This window comes from Electrona antarctica (assembly GCF_951216825.1).
Source record: "Electrona antarctica genome assembly, chromosome: 24".
Taxonomy (NCBI): Eukaryota; Metazoa; Chordata; class Actinopteri; order Myctophiformes; family Myctophidae; genus Electrona; species Electrona antarctica.
In genome coordinates, this window is record NC_136803.1 from 26,825,787 (window position 1) to 26,849,470 (window position 23,684).

The window sequence follows — 23,684 nt, forward strand, 5'->3', positions numbered from 1 at the left end:
AATTTACTTGAGTAAAAGTACAGAAGTTTTAGACATTCAAATATACTTGACCTGAGATCAGATTCTAAAAATGTCTTCTACATCCTGACAGTTTTCTGAAAAAGCTATGTTTCTGTCAGTCGTCTTCGAATTTTCAAAATAGCAGACCTACAAGCTCGTAGCGCGCCACTCGGTGGCGCGCTACGAGCTTGTAGATCTGCTATTTTTCAATAGCTAAAGCATAACATAATGCTAACACCAAAAGGGGTTCCCGCCCCAAAATGGGTTAAAGTACCTAAAGTACCCATTAAGCAGAATGTCCCGATTGACAAGTTAGCACATGAGTACAATGTATTAAAAATTATCTTTTGAAGTGTATGTTGTACACTTAACCCATTTAGACCTGAGGACGATTCTACAAAATGTCTTCTAAATCCTGACAGTTTTCTGAAAAACCCCATGTTTCTATGTCAGTGGTTCCACAAACTATTCCACGTCAAGGACCCCCAAGATTACAGTGATGTAAATAGGTTTTCAATGTAATGGGTCCCGGGATGCACAGGTGGTCATTCAAATGAGTCCCAAAAAATTCTGGGGGGGGGGGGGAGTTCCAGACCCCCAGGAATGCGCCCAGGAGGCCGGGCCGGGCCGGTTCCGGCGTGCCGTGCCGCGTCCGAAACGGTTGAGAAATGACAGTTACCGTGTGGCGGTCCCTCTACTGTAATGTACTGTCACTAATGTATTGGCACCCCCTGAAAGCATCATATATACAGTTAATACGTGCGTGTGTGTTTGTGTGTGCGTTAGGTTGCGCACAGATGGTGAAAAACAACCATGCTATTTTTGTGCTCATACCCAGACACACACATAGCTCCGTAAGGGAGTGGTTGCACCACTCAAAAATAATAATAAAACATTTTTTATAAAAAAATATATATATAAAAATATCAAATAGGCCTATACAGTATATCTTTTTATGTAGGCTAGTAGTATTAGCAAGCACAACTCAGTAAGAAATACTAATAGTGGGCAACAGTGGATTTAACATAGCTGAATATACCAACCAAAAGTTGCAGTTGCAATTATTGTACTTAGCCAAAATGCAAATAGGTTTGCCATTGTGGATGTAAAATAATTTATTTGGAAAAGTGGAACTTAGAAGTCACTTGAGTCCCTGTCTACAGGGAAGAATGGCAGCTGCAAAAAAGACAGATTCACAAGCTCTCAACGCTGCAGATGCGCCTGTCTCTGCAGCGCCGTTTACAACGTGTTGAGAGCTTGTAGATCAACGTGAACGAACCCTGACACAAGCGCTGCAAAAACAAACGCGCTGAGAACCCGCAGATGCGCCCATCTCTGCAGCGCCGTTTGCAGCGTGTTGAGAGCTTGTAGATCTGTCTGTTTTTGCAGCACTGGTGTCAGGATTCGTTCACGTTACAGGCGGACATGAAGTGAAGTTCAATCAGTGCGTTGAATCAGCAGCAGCAACAAGCTAATAGCCAACACCACCACCACCAGTCTGTTAGCATAGCTTGTTGCTAACGATTTGTCACTCCGTCTTTTTCTTTTCTCTCTTTTATTATTTTTCCCCCCGACTTCACGGGTCGCGCATTGGGTTGTGATGAGACCCGATGTTGCAGCCTGTGTGTGACCGAAAGAGTGCTAGACTTCCACGTAGAACAGTGTGTGACCGAAAGAGTGCTAGACTTCCACGTAGAACAGTGTGTGACCGAGAGAGTGCCATAGTCTTCCAGGATAAAGTTGCGTCCACAGGATGCAGAGGCTGTTGGTTTATTGCGTCCCATAACTATAAAGTGCGTTTTGGGACGCAAAACGCACCCTATTTACATCACTGAGATTATATGTAATCGGCCGCCGACCCCCGTCTGAAAATACTGTATGTTGTTCCAGGAACCCCCCAGAAGCAAAGATATGAGTTAAAAACATTCACTCTGAAAGAATATATAGTCAAAGATTTGCGCCACATTTTTACGATTTTTCAAAAATAGCAGACCTACAAGCTCGTAGCGCGCCACTCGGTGGCGCGCTACGAGCTTGTAGGTCTGCTATTTTCCAATAGCTAAAAGTATAACATAATGCTTTAGAACACCAAAAGGGGTTCCCGCCCCGAAATGGGTTAAGTGTAATGTTACTGTATGTTTTGTAATAACGCGTGCGTGCGTGCGTGTACCTGGGAGCAGTTGGTGAGGATGGGGGCGAGGAAGGGGAGGGAAGGGGGAACACGAAGTCCACCAAGTCGGGCATGACGGAGGGGGAGGTGCCCACGGTGGCCATGACGACCAGCTCGGGGTCCAGGATGAAGAGCTCCTCCTGGGAGATCTCCGACACGTAGTTCAGATGCTCCTGATGAACGGGCACGCACGCACGCACACACGCACGCACGCACACGCACACGCACACGCACACACACACACACACACACGCACACACACACACACACACACACACACAGACAGACCCAATTACTGAATGTCAAGTTTCCAGGTCCAACTAGTAGGCAATTGCTAGTGGTTCTCAAATGTTTGATTTGCAAGGACCTCCTATTAACTCTGAGTGTACAAATGGAACCAAATGGACCCTTACGGGGTCCATTATTTGGTTCCACGTGTACACTCTCAGGGTTACAGACCTATTATGGTCATTCGGGGCTGGCTCTTATGCGTTTCTCGTAGGATTAATTTTTACTTCCACGTCCATGTCCACTCCACGGCCAAAATTTTGACCAAAAAAAATGGCCATCACAAAGCCGGCACGGTGAGGACCCCCTATTCTAGAAATGTGGGTTTGAAGGCCACAAGCAGAGTGGAAGATCAACTGCTGATTATGTCTGGAGTGCTGGAGTGGCCTTTTGACGGCTCAGATGAACGCATGCAGGTTTAACCCATTTTGACCTGAGATCAGATTCTAAAAATGTCTTCTACATCCTGACAGTTTTCTGAAAAAGCTATGTTTCTATGTCAGTCGTTATTCGATTTTTCAAAAATAGCAGACCTACAAGCTCGTAGCGCGCCACTCGGTGGCGCGCTATGAGCTTGTAGATCTGCTATTTTCCAATAGCTAAAGCATAACATAATGCCAACACCAAAAGGGGTTCCCGCCCAGAATGGTTAAACCGAGCCGAAAGCAGCAATGTCCTCTCGTCCAGTGTTGTTTTTGGCAGCAAATTTCTATTTTAGTTTTAGTCATAGTCTCTTGAATAGTTTTCACTTAGTTTTAGTCACATTTTAGTCACCCGGGAATGTTTTAGTGTTAATCTAGTTTTAGTCGACTAAATATCATAAGATTTTAGTCGACTAAATCTACAGGTGTTTTAGTTGACTAAAATGTGTTCTGGCGGGCCTTGATGCCGTCGTAATTACTGTTTTTATACTTATGCTGAAAATAGCTGATCTACAAACTCACAACTAGGGTTGGGATTCGGAACCGGGTCCATTTCAGACCCGGTTCCGACATTGCGGATCCGGAGCCGGTTCCATCGTTTTTGTATTAACGGTTCCCCAAACGGATCTCATCAGTCGTCATTTAGCTCCGCTGTGTCTGTGCATGCATGCAAGCAGAGCCAAGTTACTGGGGTGACGTCACCCAACCTACATGAGTGAGTGAGTGGGGTCGGGGACTCCGACGGGGAGGATACGGCCACTGTTCTGTGCATTCAGCGACCGGTCGGCGGTCACCGCCGCGGAGCGAGTGTGGTTAACAGAGAGGGAAATGACTCTGAGGCTGAGCACGCAAAGTACAATAAATGACTCTGAGGCTGAGCACGCAAAGTACAATAAATGACTCTGAGGCTGAGCACGCAAAGTACAATAAATGCGATGAGTTCCCTGCAACTGGTGGTTGCAACTTGCACCACCAGTTGCACGTTCACATTGAGGAAACATCTCAAAATCAATATGCCTGCCTAAACGAGTCCACGACGCACAAGATTAATCTAGGCACATCGTGTTTGAGAGCCTGCGGAAAGCCGTGGCTGCACTCCCTGCAGTTTCACCACAGCTAGCCGGCGGGGGACGAGGATGATGCAGGACTGGTTCACTTTCCCCAGGCTAGTAAACGTTAGAAAATACAAACTACTAACTTCTACAGAGCTTTTTATTAGGCTTATTGTAGCCTACAACTGTTGTTAATGGTGTTCATTTAAAACGCCAATGACTCGTCTTTCTGTCTGAATCACGTTAACTATAGAGCCATGAATTAAATAAAAATCAATTTGTCTGCACTTATTTTTTTACAACTTATAGCAACTCAACTGCTTTTGATTTGGCTCTAAATTAATCGCGCAACTGTTGAGAGCTCAGCCAGGTGCATAATACCCCCATAGATTGATTACTTTATAAACAGAAAAAAGCACAGGAAAAAAATAATATTAGGATCCGTTAAGGGAACCGTTAGGATCCGGAACCGTTAAAATCCTAACGAATCCCAACCCTACTCACAACGCGTCGAAGCTTGTACAGTAGATCGGTTATTTTCAGCACGCACCAAGTGTGAAATACTGGATCTCTTGTCCACTAGTCCCTTCCTAAATACTGGATCTCTTGTCCACTAGTCCCTTCCTAAATACTGGATCTCTTGTCCACTAGTCCCTTCCTAAAATGTTGGTCCAGTTTTTATTTATTGACAAAGTTGTTGATATATTTAGTCTTAGTTTTAGTATAGTACATCATAGCTTAGTTTTCATTTAGTTTCCATTTAGTTTTCGTCAGTGAAAAAAGGTAGTCGACGAACATTTTTCGGCTGCTACGAAGGCTATATGATATGTACAAAGCTACACTCCCAAGTTGAGCTGGCTTTAACTTCAGCTTCAATGCTACAAAACGACAAAGTGTTGTCAACAAGCGTCTTGTTGTGCAACAATGAAACAGCAACGGATATATGCTGCTCTGCTTTGTATCTTGTGTATCTGGCAGTGTGAACTACGCACGCCGCAAAATGATTGATTCCTCCTCCAGTTGAACGTCTATCTTATTCTTTACCCCATTATATTGGATGCTGTAAATCAGGGGTTCTCAACCCGTGGGTCGCGACCCCTCGGGGGGTCGCCAAATTATTTTAGGGGGTCCCCAAATTATTTAAAAAAAAAAAAAGATTATTTTTTAATTTTTATTTTCACGATTTTTCAAAAATAGCAGACCTACAAGCTCGTAGCGCGCCACTCGGTGGCGCGCTATGAGCTTGTAGATCTGCTATTTTTCAATAGCTAAATTATAACAATGCTTAAAACACCAAAAGGGGTTCCCGCCCAAAATGGTTTAAGGTTATTGTAGCAGTCAATTTATATTGGGGGTCGGGAGGGGGCGGGGCGGGGGTCCCGAGACGTTGCCAAAGCATTTCCGGGGGTCCCCGGCCAAAAACGTTGAGAACCCCTGCTGTAAATGACCAAATAGCCCTCAGGGGTCGAAAATGTGTTATTATGTATAGGACCAATTCGACTGTGAGACCCAAACAGATTCTTACCTGCGCTCGGTCTATCCTGTAGAAGCGATCCGCTGTTGTAGCTGGAGGGAGGGAGGGAGAGAGAGATACATTATAAGAAAAATACATATACAGCGCAATATCTTCTAGAATCCCTGGAACAACATATTTTCAGATGGGAGCCTTGACATGGATACGGTTGAGCATCACTGACATAGACACGTAGGTTTATCAGAAAAATGTTAGGGATTTTGAAGCCATTTTCTTTTTTTTAGAATGGGCCTCAGGTTGTATTTTTTTCACCGAGGTTATATTTGCTCCGTGTGCGGTAGGGCATTAAGCAACTAGTCGACTAGTTTACTAGTCGACTAGTAAATCCACTAGTCGACCTTGTTGGTACTAGTTGACTAGTTGATAAGAAAAAAAAAAAAAAAAAGGGGGGGGGTTTTAAAAAAATATATATCATTTTTTTGTAGGCCTCAAGATCAGGTAGATTATAGTTATAGTCACCATGAACACAGTTTTTCAATGTACAAATATTTATTTAAAAAAAAGAAGAAAAAAAAAAAGTTTATTTTTTTAATTTATTTTATTTTTTACATAATAGGTAGTTAAACAACTAGTCGACTAGTAAACTAGGCAACTAGTCAACTAGTAAAAATGACTAGAAGTGAATGCCCTAGTGTGCGGAGAAGAATGAAAAGAGGCCAGGCAGCGGGTGGGGCGTGTGCGGTCGGCAGGTGTTTGTCGTTGTTGATGATGAAAGAGCATAGGCCGCGGTGACGGATGGCCTCGTTTTGACAGAGAGAAGACTGTAAGCTTTACAGTCACGTATTCTGGGTTTTAAGCCGTCGAAACCCAGAAGGCATCCGTGTCATTTTTAGGCCAGTCAATCTAAGATTTGACCCAAAAGAAGTTGCAATAGCAATCGTTCAAGGTTATTTTATGATCCTTAGGGTCATCCAAATAACAGAAAAAAATGATTATCTTCTTCTATCCATCTATCTGTAAATGCACCAAGTCTCTGTCTGTATGTACTGTATGTGTGTGTGTGTGTGTGTGTGTGTGTGTGTGTGTGTGTGTGTGTGTGTGTGTGTGTAATCCACGTAACTCGAGAACCGAGAAATTCCACACGCTCGTTCCACACCACAGTGCCCGGTGTCGAGTCGGTCGGACCCACGGTTGTCCAGAACCGCCCCAAAAAGGCCTCTGCCCCGGGGCTCTGGACCGGGCCCCTGCCCATAGCATCCATATATGGAGCTGGCCTGTTCTGACCTCACAACACTCCATATTTGGAGCATGCCTGACACAGAACTCCATACATGGGCATAAACGGGAGACAGACATAATATCTGGGTGGGGCATTCATTTCCAACTTGCATCGTTCCAAGTCGGCCAGTTGGCCCAACGGGCACCGCTGTAGAGGCTCCAACGCTTAACCCATTCTGGGCGGGAACCCCTTTTGGTGTTAGCATTATGTTATGCTTTAGCTATTGAAAAATAGCAGATCTACAAGCTCGTAGCGCGCCACCGAGTGGCGCGCTACGAGCTTGTAGGTCTGCTATTTTGGAAAAATCGAAAAACCACTGACATAGAAACATAGCTTTTTCAGAAAACTGTCAGGATGTAGAAGACATTTTTAGAATCTGATCTCAGGTCTGATCTGGGTGAGGCATGCATTTCCAACTTGCATCGTTCCAAGTAGGCCAGCTGGCCCAACGGGCACCGTTCTAGTTCTATAAATTGTGGATCATGTTCATCAAATGCAGCGCTAAGATGTAAATGTGGTGTGTGGAGGGCATTAAGCAACTAGTTTACTAGTCGACTAGTAAATCCACTAGTCGACCTTGTTGGTACTAGTTGACTAGTTGATAAGAAAAAAAAAAAAAAAGGTTTTTTATTTTTTATTTTCCCCGATTTGGTAGGCCTCAAGATCAGGTAGATTATAGTTATAGTCACCATGTACACAGTTTTTCAATGTACTACCTATTATGGTTTTTTTTACATAATAGGTAGTTAAACAACTAGTCGACTAGTCGACTAGTAAACTAGGCAACTAGTCAACTAGTAAAAATGACTAGAAGTGAATGCCCTAGTGTGTGCATGGATCAGGTCATCGCTAATAGAAGACACGGCCTTCAGTGATACAACAACAACATCTCATTGACAGGAACATTGTCAAATTCCCCAAACAGCCCTTTTCTCTCTCCCACATATCTCTCTCTCCCTCTATCTCGGTCTCTCTCCGTCTCTCTCTCTCTCGGCCCTCTGCCATTCATGTACACGTTGTGCACGCCGTGCACGCGTGTGCGTGCCTCCAAGAGTGCACAAAAAAAACAACGTGTATGTTTGAGTACAGCCCCGGTGGAACGAAGCAGAGCTCTAGGGCTGAGGAGAGATGAAAACCGCTCTGATTAATTAGAGAGAGACAGAGAGAGAGAGAGAGAGAGAGAGAGAGAGAGAGAGAGAGAGAGAGGGAGAGAGAGAGAGAGAGAGAGAGAGAGAGAGAGAGAGAGGGTGACAGGAACAGAGGCAGACAGTGTCAGAGAGAAACCGACAGAGAGAGAGAGAGATAAGACACCAGAGACATGTACATTGAAATACTGCTGTCAACTTTCAAAAGTATAAAGGGTCTCCTATATGGATGTATTACTATCTCTGACAGAAAATACACAATCTTTTATAGTCTCACAAGATAGTATTACTCAAAGTGTTAATATAACACAGCTCTGTTTACCGTTTATTGTATTGTTTTATCTTGATTGTTTTGTTCCACTTTTGCTTTGGCAATGTAAACGTATGTTTTGCCAATAAAGCTCCTTTGAATTGAATTGAGATAAAGGGGTATATATAGCGAGAGAAAGCAAAAGAGAGAGAATCACAACTCATTGTGATTAATTCTAATAAAGTGGAACTTTATTAGATCCACTTTATATTATTGTTGAATATAAATGTTGTGTGTGTGCAAAACGTTGTAGGCAATCGTGACAATAAGCATCACAGATCTGAACAGAGAGAGATGAGAAATACCTCAGCTTGAGTTATAGGAGCCAGAACTAGCAGTTAGTCCGCGACAGGAATCCGCGATTCCGCGATCGCGGAATTTACCGCCGATTTCAAAGCCGCCCGTGGAATTCTCGACCATCCGCGGAATAGTCAAATGTCGGATGCCCCCGTTTTTACTCCCGGGATTGATAACTGGTCATTTTAGGTTAGGTTAAATCAAGTATTGTTGAATTAGGAATTAGGAATGTTCTCCATGGAATCAAGACTTTTTCTTCGCGGATTCCTGTGGGGACTAAGCAATGTTGTTTTTGGCAGCAAATTTAGATTTTAGTTTAGTCATAGTCTTTTGAATAAAACCTAAATTAGTTTTAGTCATATCTGAACTGAAATGAAATGTTTTAGTGTTAGTCTAGTTTTAGTCGACTAAATAGCATACGATTTTAGTCGACTAAATCTATAGTTGATTTAGTCGACTAAAATGTATTTTGGCGGGCCTTGTGGTGTCGTAATGGCTGATTGTACACTTGCTGAAAATAGCCAATCTACAAGCTCACAACGCGTCGCAGCGTGATGCGTTGTGAGCTTGTAGATCTGCTATTTTCAGCATGCAACAAAGTGTAAAATTACTTTTACTGGATCCCTTGTCCACTAGTCCCTAACATCTAGTTTGTATTTTCTAACATCTAGTTTGTATTTGTTGACAAAACTGTCAGTATATTTAGTCTTAGTCATCATAGTTTAGTTTTCATTTAGTTTCCATTTAGTTTTCGTCAGTGAAAAAAGGTAGTCGACGAACATTTTTCGTCATAGTTTTAGTCGACAAAGTCAACCCTGTCGGGCAGGAAACCTCCTAACTCCAGACTCAAACTTTTTTCTGTTTTTTTTTTACACGCCCTACTTTATCATACTGCAGCGTCACACAAAAGTAGGAAAAGTAGCAGATCTGCAAGCTCAAAACGTTGCGTTTCAAGCTTGTGGATCTACTACCTTTTGCCACTTTTGAATTTGAATCCTGAACAAGTAACAAGTTTTGGACATTCGAGGTTTCCACCCCGACTGAGGCGATTATCTCCCGGGCGAGAGGCACAGCAATGTGCACAAACACAGCAGCATCTTTTTGGCGAGCTAGCCGCCGTGCACAGGGAAAGGACATCCAATCCGCCACAATAAGACCATCACTCATGTCTTATTGTATGTATGCCTGCCTGCCTGGCTGCACCGTCTGCACCGCACTGATCTCGGTACACGGAACTATACTGTGCATACAAACACTTGTTTTTAAGAAAAGAGAAAGAGCATGAATGTATAACATGAGAGAGAGAGAAAGAGATAGAGTGAGAGAGAGAGAGAGAGGTTGACAGGAAGAGATTGGTGGAGGGAAACCGAGAGAGAGAGAATTAAGAGGGAGAAATTAGAATTAATTGGAAGAGAAGTACAGCAGAGCGAGAAAGACATGGGGGGAGAGCGAGCAAACGAGAAGTGGAGAGAGCCAACCGGAATATAATTGCACTGAGACAGCGTGAGGTGAGAGAGAGAGAGAGAGAGAGAGATGCAGCCATCTACAAAGGAACGAGTGAGCTTGAAAGGGTAGAGAGAGACAGAGAAATAAGCGAGCGAGCATGTGAAGCGGCCCGCCGCCGCCGCCGCCCGCCGCTCTCCGAAGCAGCGGTTTCATTGATTCTCTCCAGACGCCAACAGTGGTTCCAGGCTAATCCCATTAGCGAGCGATCACACCCACTTTGACCAGAGTCAATTAGGCAGAGACAGTCACAGATCATTTCCTCCTTAACAAGGGAGACAGCAACACTTTAAAGGAAGACACCACTCAATGTACCGGCCCCTGGACACCAGCTGTGGTGGAGAGAGAGAGAGAGAGAGAGAGAGAGAGAGAGAGAGAGAGAGAGAGAGAGAGAGAGAGAGAGAGAGAGAGAGAGAGAGAGAGACGGAAGCATTTTGTTGACTCGAAGCGCCTCGCGCCTCAAGAGTTATATAGGGCTTAATAAGGAACAAATTACCGAATAGCAGACCCCCAAGCTCACCGTGCTGTGCAACGTGGCCAAGTGTGAGCTTGTAGATCAGCTATTTTGATGTGTATATATACACTTTCACACGCATGAGTGCATGTGCATGTGCGTGTGCGTGTGCGTGTGCGTGTGCGTGTGCGTGTGACGTGTCTGTCCGTCCTACAAAAATGAATTCTAGGGAGAGCTTTGCACCACAAGGGGAAGAGAGAGAGAGAGAGAGAGAGATAGAGAGAGAGAGAGAGAGAGAGAGACATATGTAATGGAGAAAGGGCAGTTTGGGGAATTTGACAATGTTCCTGTCGATGAGAGGTGGAGAAGTAAACCCCATGGTGAACAATTTGATTTGGCAGAATGTGGGAGTGGGAGGGAGAGGGACAGAATGACATGTACCGGTATGGTGTGTGGGCTACAATGACAGGTTACACTGACCCTGGGATGGATTTGGGCCAAATTGAAAATGGAAATTGCATTTGAATCATAGGCAGCTTGAACAGGGAACCTTTTCTTTTTTTTTCTTTTCTCATTTTCTCTTTTCTCATTTTCTCTCTTGGGTGTTGAGGCTACAGGAATTAGTTCCTACACGCCCCCGGGCAAGTTAAGTTTACTGAGGTTAAGGTTAGGTTTCTGGTTTAAGGTGTTTTGTACCATACTATTGTATGAGTACAGAACAAAGAATGTTTGCTTTCGCCATCTTTGTTGAAGAAGAGTCTGGGCAATTAAGATTTAGTCTTACTAGAAGTACTAAAAGTTTCTCAATCTTATATTTAGATTTAGTCTGGCTTAATCTAGTCACCTCTGAGGTAGGTGTCTGGAGGTCAATGAGTTAGCGTTAGGTTTAAGTATAGTTTTCTTGAGGTTAAGGTTAGGTTTAGGTAGTTTTACTGAGGTTAAGGTTTAGGGTTAGGTTTAGGCTGCCAATCGCAGCGCGTCGACTGCACAACCCGTGTAGGATTTGGTATGTCGCAGAACCAATCTGTAGTCCTAGATGACTACAGATTTCTAAGCATTCGATGTATTTACCTTGTGTCTTGCTTGCTCACTGTAAATCGCTCTGGATTAAGAGCGTCTGCTAATTGTCAACATTTTTTTAAAATTGTAAATAGCACACAGGTGGTGCAGTGAGGTTCTGAGAGTGGTGTGAGACGGTCAGAGGGTTCTATACTTACAGTCCAGGAAGCACCATTTGGGAGACAGTCTCTGCGAGGACAGGATCTTGGGTTTGTCCGCTTCCTCCTGGGTGACAGATAGACCAACCACGTTAAAACACTTTTCGTGCCGGCATGTTTTCGGGCACCTTAGTAGACCTTTCCAGGCAAAAAAACTACAAAATGACGTCATTTTGCGGGGCCTTGACCGGCCATTTTAAATCTGGCAGTAAGAGCGCAACCTCTCGGGTCCCCAGGTGGAATCTGTTCTTAAGTAGAAATGTTGTATTCAAGTCAGTACTTAAGTACAAATGTTGTACTTAAGTACAGTACTTAAGTAGAAATGATGTACTTAAGTACATTTACTTAAGTAAATTTACTTAAGTGTCCACCTCTGCGGGTCCCTAACTACTACATTATACTCGGAGTAATCTAGTAAGAGAGTACGTGTGGCGACACAAGCGTTGACTCCCATTGCAACAATGGAACGCGGAGGTGCTCGTTCTATCTCAATGGGATAGTTCCAATGTTTGGAACTATAGCCCATAGGTACCCGCTTTGCGGCGAGATCAAAGTGTGTCGCCACTCTCTTACTTTTTTATTTTATTTTTTTTTTAAATAATTTTTATCCCATGATCAGTTCCTTTCCCCTCCATCAGGCGCCCCGGCTGGCCAGGGGGAGGTAGTTTTAGAGACCAGGATTACTGCATGTTTTTGTGAGGGTACCTACCCTAGGGGACACGGGGAGAACATGCAAACTCCACACAGAAAGGCCCTTTCGCCAACCCCGCCTCGGGTATGGGCACTGATGACGAGGCGGGAACACGCCGCCAGTGCCCACAGCGTCCCCAGCGGGAATCGAACCCAGGACCTTCTAGCTGTAAGGCGACAGCACTACCGACTGTGCCACCGTGCCCCCGCCACTCTCTTACTATTCCACTCGGATTATACTATCTCTTTCTCTCTCTCTCTGCCTCTGACATGGTCGAGGTAGATGGCTGCCCAACATGGTGCCTGCCCTGGGCCTGCCTGATGTTTCTTCCAACTGTCGCAAAACGTGCCTGCTCAGGGTCTCTATGTAAAGCATCTTGAGACAGGTTGTTGTGATTCGACACTTTCAGAGATTAAATTACAACATAAAAAGGACCAATTCAGCTTCAAGTCCAGCAAGATGATATTAAATGACCACAAATAAACAGCACTCTCGCTCTGCGTTTTTCTCAGTCAGTTCAGTCTCCAGTCTGCAGGCCGCCATGCGACTATACACCTTAAAAGGAGAATGCCATGCTAGAAGGCTTTCTTACCTTTATTTGTAGTTGTTACGTCCCCACCCAAAGAGGTCCAGGTGTTATTGTTTGTGCAAAAGTGCATTATTGGGCTATTTCCCCTAATATAACAACTACAAATAAAGGTAAGAAAGCCGTCTAGCATGGAATTCTCCTTTAACATCTGCATTCAGGAGGCATGAGAGGCACCCTCAGGAACAACAATGCTCCAGGGAAGCTGCTCCGTGGCAGACAAGACAGCAGGAGTGGCACTTGGTTCTGAAGCGCTGTCGAGCGCTACCACTACTGGAGCGCTTCCCTCCGTCTGACTCCTCCTGGAGTGGTGTTTGAAACGCTGCTCCTCCTGCTCATCTCCAGTATGCGTTCTGCATAACCCTGTAACACCCGGATTAATTTCTACTTGCAAAAAAAGAGATTTCAACCTTACTACTACTTTTTACTACTAGGGCATTCACTTCTAGTCATAAAAACAATATATATATATATATATATATATATATATATTTTTTTTTTGGGGGAAATAAATATTTGTACATTTAAAAACTGTGTACATTGGTGACTATAACTATAATCTACCTGATCTTGAGGCCTACAAAATCGGGAAAAAAATACTAGTCAACTATAGTCAACTAGTACCAACAACGTTGACTAATGGATTTACTAGTCGACTAGTAAACTAGTCGACTAGTTGCTTAATGTCCTATTTACTACTAGGACTTATCAGAGGAAATTATGTAAAAAAAATAAAAAATAAATAAAGTTTTAATAAATTAATAATTTACATTTGGGGGATATCTTTCACAATAATAAATGTTCTAGACATTCTAATGATCACAAAAAAACATATATTACAGTTATATAGAGTTCAGAGATTTTTAATTTGTGTGAATTTCAGCCTCTGTGGGTGGTATTTTATATGCAAATATCATGACCAATGGCATTGCAATGAACATCAATGATGACGTTTAGGTGAAAAAAACAACTTGTATGTTGTATTATTGCAACGCTGGGTGTTACAGGTGGAGGTACAATCCACTAGAACTAGAGAACATATTACGGCGTGGAACAAACTTCGACAGGCTTCCTCTGTAGACATTTTTAAAGCACAGCTCAAGACCCACTTCTACACCCTTGCTTTTATTTTTTTTGTTATTCATGTCCTCACTGTATTGCATTACTGCTCTTGTTTTTTAATGTTTATGCCTTGCTTTTCTTTTCTTTTTTTTTCTCACTTCATTGCTCTGTAAAGCACTTTGAGCTGCATTTCATGTCATGAAAGGTGCTATACAAATACAGTTTTATTATTATTATTATTATTACTAGCAGTTCCATTTGAATAATTCCATACTTTGCTTTCCCTTTGTTTTGCTCGTGCATGACGATCGCAAAAAAAATGTCAAAATCATGTAAAGTTATAATCGCCCTCCCAAGACATATTCTGCTGACAGGAAGAGATTGTTTTATTTGTTTTTCCTATTATGCCATATGGGTTCCCAGATGGTAGAATCATGACATAAAGCTACTGCAAACGTCTCTGCAATACACAAAACTTTAATAAAATGAGAAGTGGAGTTTTCTTTTAAGCTCCCCAGACATGCCTTGCATCTTGACAAGATACTCGCAGAAATGCAAGGGAATGCTCACTCACTCTCTCAATCTCTCACTATCACTCAGTCTTTCTCTTTTTCTCTCTCTCTCTCTCTCTCTCTCCCCCTCTCGATCATTTCCGTTTCTTGTTTTACTTAAACCCTTATTCTCTTCTCCACATGTCTCTATTATCGTCTCCGTCGGGTGGAGACCTCATTATTTTGTCAAAATTTAAGGGAAAACACAACAAAGCAAACACGTTTCTAAAAATGACAAAATAAAAAAGACAATACTCGACTTCACATTTCTAAAAATAAACAAATCAATCCAGAGTCAGACACAATATCGCACACACACACACACACACACACACACACACACACACACACACACACACACACACACACACACACACACACACACACACACACACACACACACACACACACACACACACACACACACACACACACACACACACACACACACACACACGTCAGCCTGGATATCAGCTGCCCAAAGAGAAAGATAATTGCACACATACAGTAAGTACCGGTTTGTCCCTGTAACTCCGCCTACTTTCGGTTCACATTTAAAATTTCACAAACTGCCAAAAGGCAAACACGCATGTGAACGGAAATGCACTCTCAACAACTCACAACAAGCCACTCGACTGTATTATTAAGAGTTCCACACCACAACAGAAACCGTGCATCATGCTTACAATTTAGAGACATATTTATGTACTTCGGCGGGGCGACTTACGAAGAGCACGGCCCGAGTCAACAGTGGCACACGCACGCACGCACGCACACTCATACATACACAGTAGTACACACGCACGCACGCACGCACGCACGCACGCACGCACGCACGCACGCTCATACACAGTAGTACACACGCACGCACGCACGCACGCACGCTCATACACAGTAGTACACACGCACGCACGCACGCACGCACGCACGCTCATACACAGTAGTACACACGCACGCACGCACGCACGCACGCACGCACGCACGCACGCACGCTCATACATACACAGTAGTACACACGCACGCACGCACGCTCATAGACACACAGTACACACGCACGCACGCACGCTCATACACTGTACACACAGTACACACGCACACACGCACGCACGCACGCTCATACACACACAGTACACACACGCAAAACACTATCAATTCACCTACAGTAGCCTTCATGCTTCCACGAAGAGACACACAGGGGAATCAAAGAATCTCTACCGTGATCCACAGAGTGTGTGTGTGTGTGTGCGTGCGTGCGTGCGCACGCGTGCGTGTGTGTGTATTCGTGCCCGTGCGTGTCTGGTAAAGTTATAATCGCCCAAGACATATTCTGCTGACAGGAAAGATTGTTTTATTTGTTTTTCTATTATACCAAGTCAACTGTGCGTCTGTGTGTGTGTGTGTGTGTGTGTGTGTGTGTGTGTGTGTGTGTGTGTGTGTGTGTGTGTGTGTGTGTCTGAGACCCAAACAAGTGGAAAATAGCTGATCTACAAGCTCACAACGTGTCGCTTTTTTACACGTACAAATAAAATACATTCATCAGTGCTGCAGATCAAACAGCAGTGACAAATTAACCCATTCTGGACGGGAACCCCTTTTGGTGTTTTAACTAAGCATTATGTTATACTTTAGCTATTGAAAAATAGCAGACCTACAAGCTCATAGCGCGCCACCGAGTGGCGCGCTATGAGCTTGTAGGTCTGCTATTTTTTAAAAATCGTGAAAATGCGCCACAAATCTTTGAATATATATTCTTTCAGAAGACTTTTTTTTTATTTCGATGTCAGGCCTAAATGGGTTCAGGTCTCAGGTCTCTGAGACCCGATGAAGACCGGCCACCGAGGCAGGCAGGGCGTTACTATTGGGGTCTTTGTCTATAGACGGACATATTTTAGAATCATGCCTGGGGTTCATGTGGTTACGTTGATCCGTTTCCCATCAAACAGCAACAGGAAAACGACGATTTAGAAGGCACTTGTAGAATCGGGTCAGGTCTTAATTTAGGCCTGACGTCGAAATAAAAAACATGTTCGCTCTGAAAGAATATATATTCAAAGATTTGTGCCGCATTTTTACGATTTTTCAAAAATAGCAGACCTACAAGCTCGTAGCGCGCCACTCGGTGGCACGCTATGAGCTTGTAGATCTGCTATTTTTCAATAGCTAAATTATAACATAATGCTTAGTTAAAACACCAAAAGGGGTTCCTGTCCAGAATGCGTTAACTTTACTTTTTGGCTACAGTGTTGTTTTTGGCAGCACATTTTTTGTTTTAGTTTTAGTCATAGTCTCTTGAATAGTTTTCCTTTGGTTCCAGTCACGTTTTTTAGTCACCTGGAATGTCTTAGTGTCTAGTCTAGTTTTAGTCGACTAAAATATCATAAGATTTTAGTCGACTGAATCTACAGTTGATTTAGTCGGAAACAAAATGTATTTTGGCGGGCCCTGATGCCGTCGTAATGACCGTTTTTTACACTTGCTGAAAAAAAGCCGATCTACAAGCTCACAACGCGTCGCGCTGAGGATTGCGTATTTTCAGCATGCAAACCAAGTGTAAAATGATTTATACTGGATCTCTTGTCCACTATAGTCCCCTCCTAACATTTTAGTCTAGTTTTTATTGGTCGACAAAATTGTCGACCAATTGTATATTTAGTCTTAGTTTCAGTCGTCGTAGCTTAGTTTTCATTTAGTTTCCATGTAGTTTTCATTTAGTTTCCATGTAGTTTTCATTTAGTTTCCATGTAGTTTTCATTTAGTTTCCATGTAGTTTTCATTTAGTTTCATGTAGTTTTCATTTAGTTTCCATGTAGTTTTCATTTAGTTTCCATGTAGTTTTCATTAGTTTCCATGTAGTTTTCATTTAGTTTCCATGTAGTTTCATTTAGTTTCCATGTAGTTTTCGTCAGTGGAAAAAAAGTAGTCGACGAACAATTTTCGTCTTAGTTTTAGTCGACAGAATCAACACTGTTTGGCTACAAGGTGTAAGTAAATCGATGTTAAAGGAGAATTCCATGCTAAAAGGCTTTTTCACCTTTCTTGGTAGTCGTTATTGGCTATTTCCCCTACCATAAGCCCTCAATGAATTGCATTGAATTGAATGGGAATTGAATGGGGCTATGGGGTGTTGTGCTAATTCGCTTAGTTCCATCGAAATAAGTAGTAAAGTGTGCCGCTTGGGATATTATTTAGATTATGAAGAGAGGATATATACAAAAAAATAATAATTTTGAGCGATGGAAATAAGCGAATTAGCACAACACCCCATAGCCCCATTCAATTCCCATTCAATTCAATGCAATTAATTTAGGGCTTATGGTAGGGGAAATAGCCAATAAGGAGCTTTTGCACAAAATAACACCTGGACCTCTTTGGTGGGGATGTAACAACTACAAAGAAAGGTAAGAAAGCCTTCTAGTATGGAATTCTCCTTTAACGTTGACTTGACACGTGTCTGTGTGGGTGTGTGTGTGTGTGCGCTCTCTCCCGCACGGCATTCTATATAGACGTCAACTATGTTTGCGTGGCACAGCGACGGCGCGCGCCGCGAGAACTTTGATCTGTGGAGGTATACGGAGTGTTACATCTCCACCTCCACCTTCACCCTCTCTTTGGAATTCATTCACCGGGCCCCTCCCCCCGGGGCCCTCCCATCAATCTCTCTCTCTCTCTGTCTCTCTCTCTGTCTTTGTCTCTATTTCCCCCTCCTCTGCGTCCTCGCTGCTCGTCCGTCTCCCTCCATCGCTACGTTACGACGAGATGAGAGGGAATATCTGATCAAAGGGAGCCGCCTCTAGTCGGATGAGGCATGGGAAAACAGATGAGAAGCAGACCTGACTGTACGTTGGTGTGTGTGCGTGTGAGTGTGCGTGCACGTGCGTGTGTGACATGCATTAGTCTGCTGACCCCCATTTAACCCATTTTGACCTGAGATCAGATTCTAAAAATGTCTTTTGACAGTTTTTTGAAAAAGCTATGTTTCTATGTCAGTCGTTCTTCGTTTTTTCCAAAAATAGCAGACCTACAAGCCTATGAGCTTGTAGATCTGCTATTTTTCAATAGCTAAAGCATAACATAATGCTAACACCAAAAGGGGTCCCCGCCCCAAAATGGGTTAATGGCATTTCAATCTCTGGGACCCCAAATGTATTGTAATATCAATGTTAATTTAACTCTGAGAGTGTACAAAATGGAACCAAAAGCGGGTCCATTTGGTTCCATTTGTACACTCTCAGTCAGAGTTACTCTTATGGGTATATATGGGTCCATTTGGTTCCAAACTATCATTTAGCTGGGGGACCCCCCTGGAACTCCCTCAAGGACCCTGTGGGGGGTCCCCGGACCCCACTTTGGGAACCACTGGTCTACAGGACATCTGCACATGTCTAAAGTGACTCAATGTAAGGACTTTAAAAACGCCTTATTAACACCTTTTCAATGTGTCAAAATTAATCAACAAACTATATACCATGAAAATGGTCAAACAATGTCAAATGTGTGTGTGTGTGTGTGTGTGTGTGTGTGTGTGTGTGTGTGTGTGTGTGTGTGTGTGTGTGTGTGTGTGTGTGTGTGTGCGTGTGTGTGTGTGTCTGTGTGCGTGTGTGTGTGTGTGTGCGTGTGTGTATGTGTGTGAGAAAAGGGAACTAAATAAATAAACCTTGTTGTGCTATGTGCGTTAAATAAATGTTGTGAGGTGTGTGTGTGTGTGTGTGTGTGCGTGCGTGCGTGCGTGCGTGCGTGCGTGTGTGCGTGCGTGGCCACGAGACCACAACCCGGCCCTCGCTGATTGTGTTTGCTCGTTTCATGAGCCTGCTCGTTCCGTGACACAAAAACATCGCCCTCGTTTTAGAAAAGGTTTTCGAGGCAATTCTCGCCTTTATTGAAAGGTCACGGGGTCACGATGTACAGTACAGAGAGAGAGAGAGAGAGGGGGGGGGGGTGTGACAGGAGGGCGGGTTACGGGTTTGAGAGGAACCGTACGTGTGTCCGTGTGTGGTCGTGTGTTGAAGAATATAATACCGACCGATTGATCCGACAGGATGCTCCCGTGACCCCTTTTTTAGGGACAACATTGATCCCCTGTAAGAGAATCCTCTCTCTCGGCTGACCACCGGCAATATAGAGGTCTAAGACCCCCACCCCCCCACACCCCCCCCACCCCAAAAAAAGAAAAGTCGATACGACTGGAAGGGAACTCAATTCGAGTCAATGCGCGGGGGGGGGGGGGGGGGGGGAATGTTTCATAGTGTTCTGTGGGTCGAAAGGCTGACACGGACCCTCAGTAAAAACAACAAGGCTGTGTAGCTGAGATTTAAATAGTGAATAGTGCTGTGGTGTTTTGGTTTTTCCATACTTTAAGCTTGCCATTTTATGGGCTTTGCGGTTTTAAGTATCGCTTCTGTGTGTGTGCGTGCGTGCTTTGTTTAATGCTTATATGTCAGTGCAGTCATGCTGTGAGCTTCGCAAACCCTCTGAGAGAGCATGTTGTCTTATAGCTGCGGCTTGCGGGCCAGGGCATACGTCCAAATTTAACCCATTCTGGGCGGAAACCCCTTTTGGTGTTTCAAGCATTATGTTGTAATTTAGCTATTAAAAAATAGCAGATCTACGAGCTTGTAGGTCTGCTATTTTTGAAAAATCGTGAAAATGTGGCGCAAATCTTTGAATATATACTCTTTCAGAGCGAACGTTTTTAACGCTTCTAGGGGGGGGGGGGTCCCTGGAACAACATTTTCAAATGGGGGTCGGTGGCCAATTACATATATTTTTGGGGGTCCTTGACATGAAATATTGAGAACCACTGATACAGAAACATGAGGTATTTCAGAAAAACTGTCAGGCCTAAATGGGTTAAGTATCGCTTCTGTGTGTGTGTGTGTGTGTGTGTGTGTGTGTGTGTGTGTGTGTGTGTGTGTGTGTGTGTGTGTGTGTGTGTGTGTGTGTGTGTGCGTGCGTGCGTGCGTGCGTGCGTGCTTTGTTTAATGCTTATATATGTCAGTGCAGTCATGCTGTGAGCTTCGCAAACCCTCTGAGAGAGCGTGTTGTCTTATAGCTGCGGGCCAGGCGGGCATACGTCCAAATTTAAAGCATAATTATGGAGATTCCACGGGAATTTACTTGGACATCTTTTCTGCTCCGTCTGTTTTGTTCCTCCCTTGGTCTGAAAAACGTACACTTTGAACACAATCAGACAGATATACTGCACTAGCAGCTCCTAACCTATTTTGACCCGAGATCAGATTCTAAAAATGTCTTCTACATCCTGACAGTTTTCTGAAAAAGCTATGTTTCTATGTCAGTCGTTCTTCGATTTAAAAAAAAGTAGCAGACCTACAAGCTCGTAGCGCGCCACTCGGCGGCGCGCTATGAGCTTGTAGATCTGCTATTTTTCAATAGCTAAAGCATAACATAATGCTAACACCAAAAGGGGTTCCCGCCCAAAATGTGTTAAGAGCTCCGCAAAGTTCTTTGTCCTCGCCAGACGGCTGTTATTTCACTTTCAAACAAAGTTTGGGGTAATTTCTTTATCGTCTCATTCACTATTGTATTGATTCAGCATTTAGATATTTGATATACGTTTTATCAGACATGCCCCCCCCCCCCCCCCCCTCCCTTCCTACACGCGTTCCCCTGTGTGTCTCTTGAGCACGGCGGTAAAAATCACACGACAAAGCGGTTCCAGCGTCAACACCACCAACCTGCACCGCCAAGCATCTCGAGGAGGGACGGACAAAGCAAAAATCCTGGAGAGGAAGAGGAGGAAGATGAGGAAGAGGAGGTCCCAAGCATCAGCGACCCCGAATGTTCTCTAACACAGGGGTTCTCAACGTTTTTGGCCGGGGACCCCCGGAAATGCTTTGGCAATGTCTCGGGACCCCCGCCCCGCCCCCTCCCGACCCCCAATATAAATTGACTGCTACAATAACCTTAAACCATTTTGGGCGGGAACCCCTTTTGGTGTTTTAAGCATTATGTTATAATTTAGCTATTGAAAAAAAAAATCATTTTTTTTTTTTTTTTTGAAAATAATTTGGGGACCCCCTAAAATAATTTGGCGACCCTCCGAGGGGTCGCGACCCACGGGTTGAGAACCCCTGCTCTAACACACAGTGGTTCCCAAAGTGGCGTCCGGGGACCCCCCCAAGGGGTCCTTGAGGGTCCCCACCTAAATGATAGTTTGGAACCTCTGAGAAACTCTGAGAGTGTACAAATGGAACCAAATGAACCCTTATGGGTCTGTAACTATGAGAGTGTACCAAATGGAACCAAATGGACCCTTATGGGTCTGTAACTATGAGAGTGTACCAAATGGAACCAAATGGACCCTTATGGGTCTGTAACTCTGAGAACCAGATTTGCCCGTAAACCTCAAGTTTAGCGGACATATACAGTAATATACATGGGTATTCCATGCTTTTTGCGCAGTGATAATTAGTGTCAATTTGGGGGTCCTTGACATGAAACCCACTTGGGAACCACTGCTCTAAACAAACACACATGGTTTTCCAAGTGGGGGGCCGGGCCGGGTGGTGGTCTTACCTCCTGTAGTCTCTCTATGTGAGCTCTGCACGTCTCCAAGTCACTGTCTCCAGGAACCACGATCAGCCCCAGCGGGATGGCTGCACAGAGAGAGAGAGAGAGAGAGAGAGAGAGAGAGAGAGAGAGAGAGAAAACAATTATGAATAAAGGGAACATTTCATCGCATAGTTTATCGACATCAATGGAGTGAGATAGATATGAAGTGAAAGTTGATATGTCTGACTGTAACAGCCGTTGGCTGTTTATGTTTGATTAATGGTGATAAATGTATAGAGCTGATGCTATCATATCTATATATATTTATTAGTAGGCTTGTTTAGCAGGTACTAGGTTATTGTTTATTGTTTATTGAATGGATCCCCATTAGCTGACGCCGGGGCGACAGCTAATCTCCTGGGGTCCATATAAAATACATACAAAAAGTACATAAATACATAATTACAAATACATTCAACAAGATTAAATACATGAAAATACATAATTACAATTTATTCTATAAAATGAAATGCAACATAATAAGAATAACATTAAGGTCATGTGGTCAGCTGTAACAAGTGTTCCTTTAAAGCATATTTGAAAGATAATTGACTTTGTGTTATATTAATGTGAGGTGGTAACATGGGATGCCTATTATGTTGCCTGGTACTGTGTGTGTTGCTTCTGTCCCCTGCAGGTGCTGAGGGTTATGTCCTTGAGTGGCTGCCTTGATGAGGGCCTGGTGTGGAACCAGGTCAGCCCTCATTGGCCAAGCCGGTCATGGGATGCACTGAGGCCTCAGTGCGTCTGCCATAAAATACATTCTATACCTGGACTTCGGGGTGGGGACACTGCTGCGTGTGGTGTGGGAGCACTCCAGCGTGTGGCCTTCCCTCCAGCCTGACTGCTTATGTGTTTCATGTCAGGTTTAGTTGTAGTTCCATTTGTCTGTCTGTTAGGTTGTGTTTGTTCCTCTGTTCCACTTCATTCAGTCATGTAAGTCATTCCATAATTCTGGGCTCACAGAGCCATTCTGTCCATCATTTCTTCATGCACTAAGCCACTTTGTAAGTTAAGAAGTTATTTGTTGAACTGAGTATTAAAGCAGATACTCTTTTATGAGCCGTGTTGTTCTTTCATACATGTTACGGGCAGTAAAACCCCTAGACTTGAACAGTTCGTAACACTGACTGAAAGCGACCTATAGGGGAAAACAGGAGAGCTGTACTAAGTCTGTAAGGTGTTCCAAGTGTGCAGGGCTTCACAGCACTTGAAAGCAGATTTTGCTAACTAAAGGTGCGTTCGGAAATGCGCAACCGGGAGCGCACTCGCCTATTAGTTTGCATTGCACAGTGCGCTCAGTGCGCCATTTCCGAACGCGCCCAAAGTGGAGTGGATTTATTGTAAAACTCACACATGGTTTGAAGACACAACAAGGTTGTGTCATCAAACCATGTGACTCCCATTGGAAATGCATTGAGGCGTCCATGACACACAGAAGACACTGGACACAAGTATGTCTTAGGTGTGATTGAGGCCTAAGGGTACGGTGTGTCATCATCATCATCAGTGATAGTCTGCAGGTGTGTGTGTGGATGTGATAGACGTCCACATACATACCACAGTAACAAGTCAGCTAGCTTAACTTAGTACTGTTTGTAACTGTAACTG

General features: G+C 43.8%; 1 protein-coding gene across 1 annotated transcript in view; it reads right to left on the minus strand.

The window, feature by feature from the left end:
* dgkza (diacylglycerol kinase, zeta a) overlaps window positions 1–23,684 on the minus strand; it is a 216,442-nt gene that overhangs the window by 54,088 nt on the left and 138,670 nt on the right. The window contains exons 12-16 of the mRNA XM_079495900.1: window positions 22,038–22,117; window positions 21,197–21,241; window positions 11,612–11,678; window positions 5,458–5,498; window positions 2,171–2,343 (exon numbers count right to left, since the gene is read on the minus strand). Coding sequence (XP_079352026.1) covers window positions 2,171–2,343; window positions 5,458–5,498; window positions 11,612–11,678; window positions 21,197–21,241; window positions 22,038–22,117 — 406 coding nt within the window. The remainder of the gene's footprint in view (window positions 1–2,170; window positions 2,344–5,457; window positions 5,499–11,611; window positions 11,679–21,196; window positions 21,242–22,037; window positions 22,118–23,684) is intronic.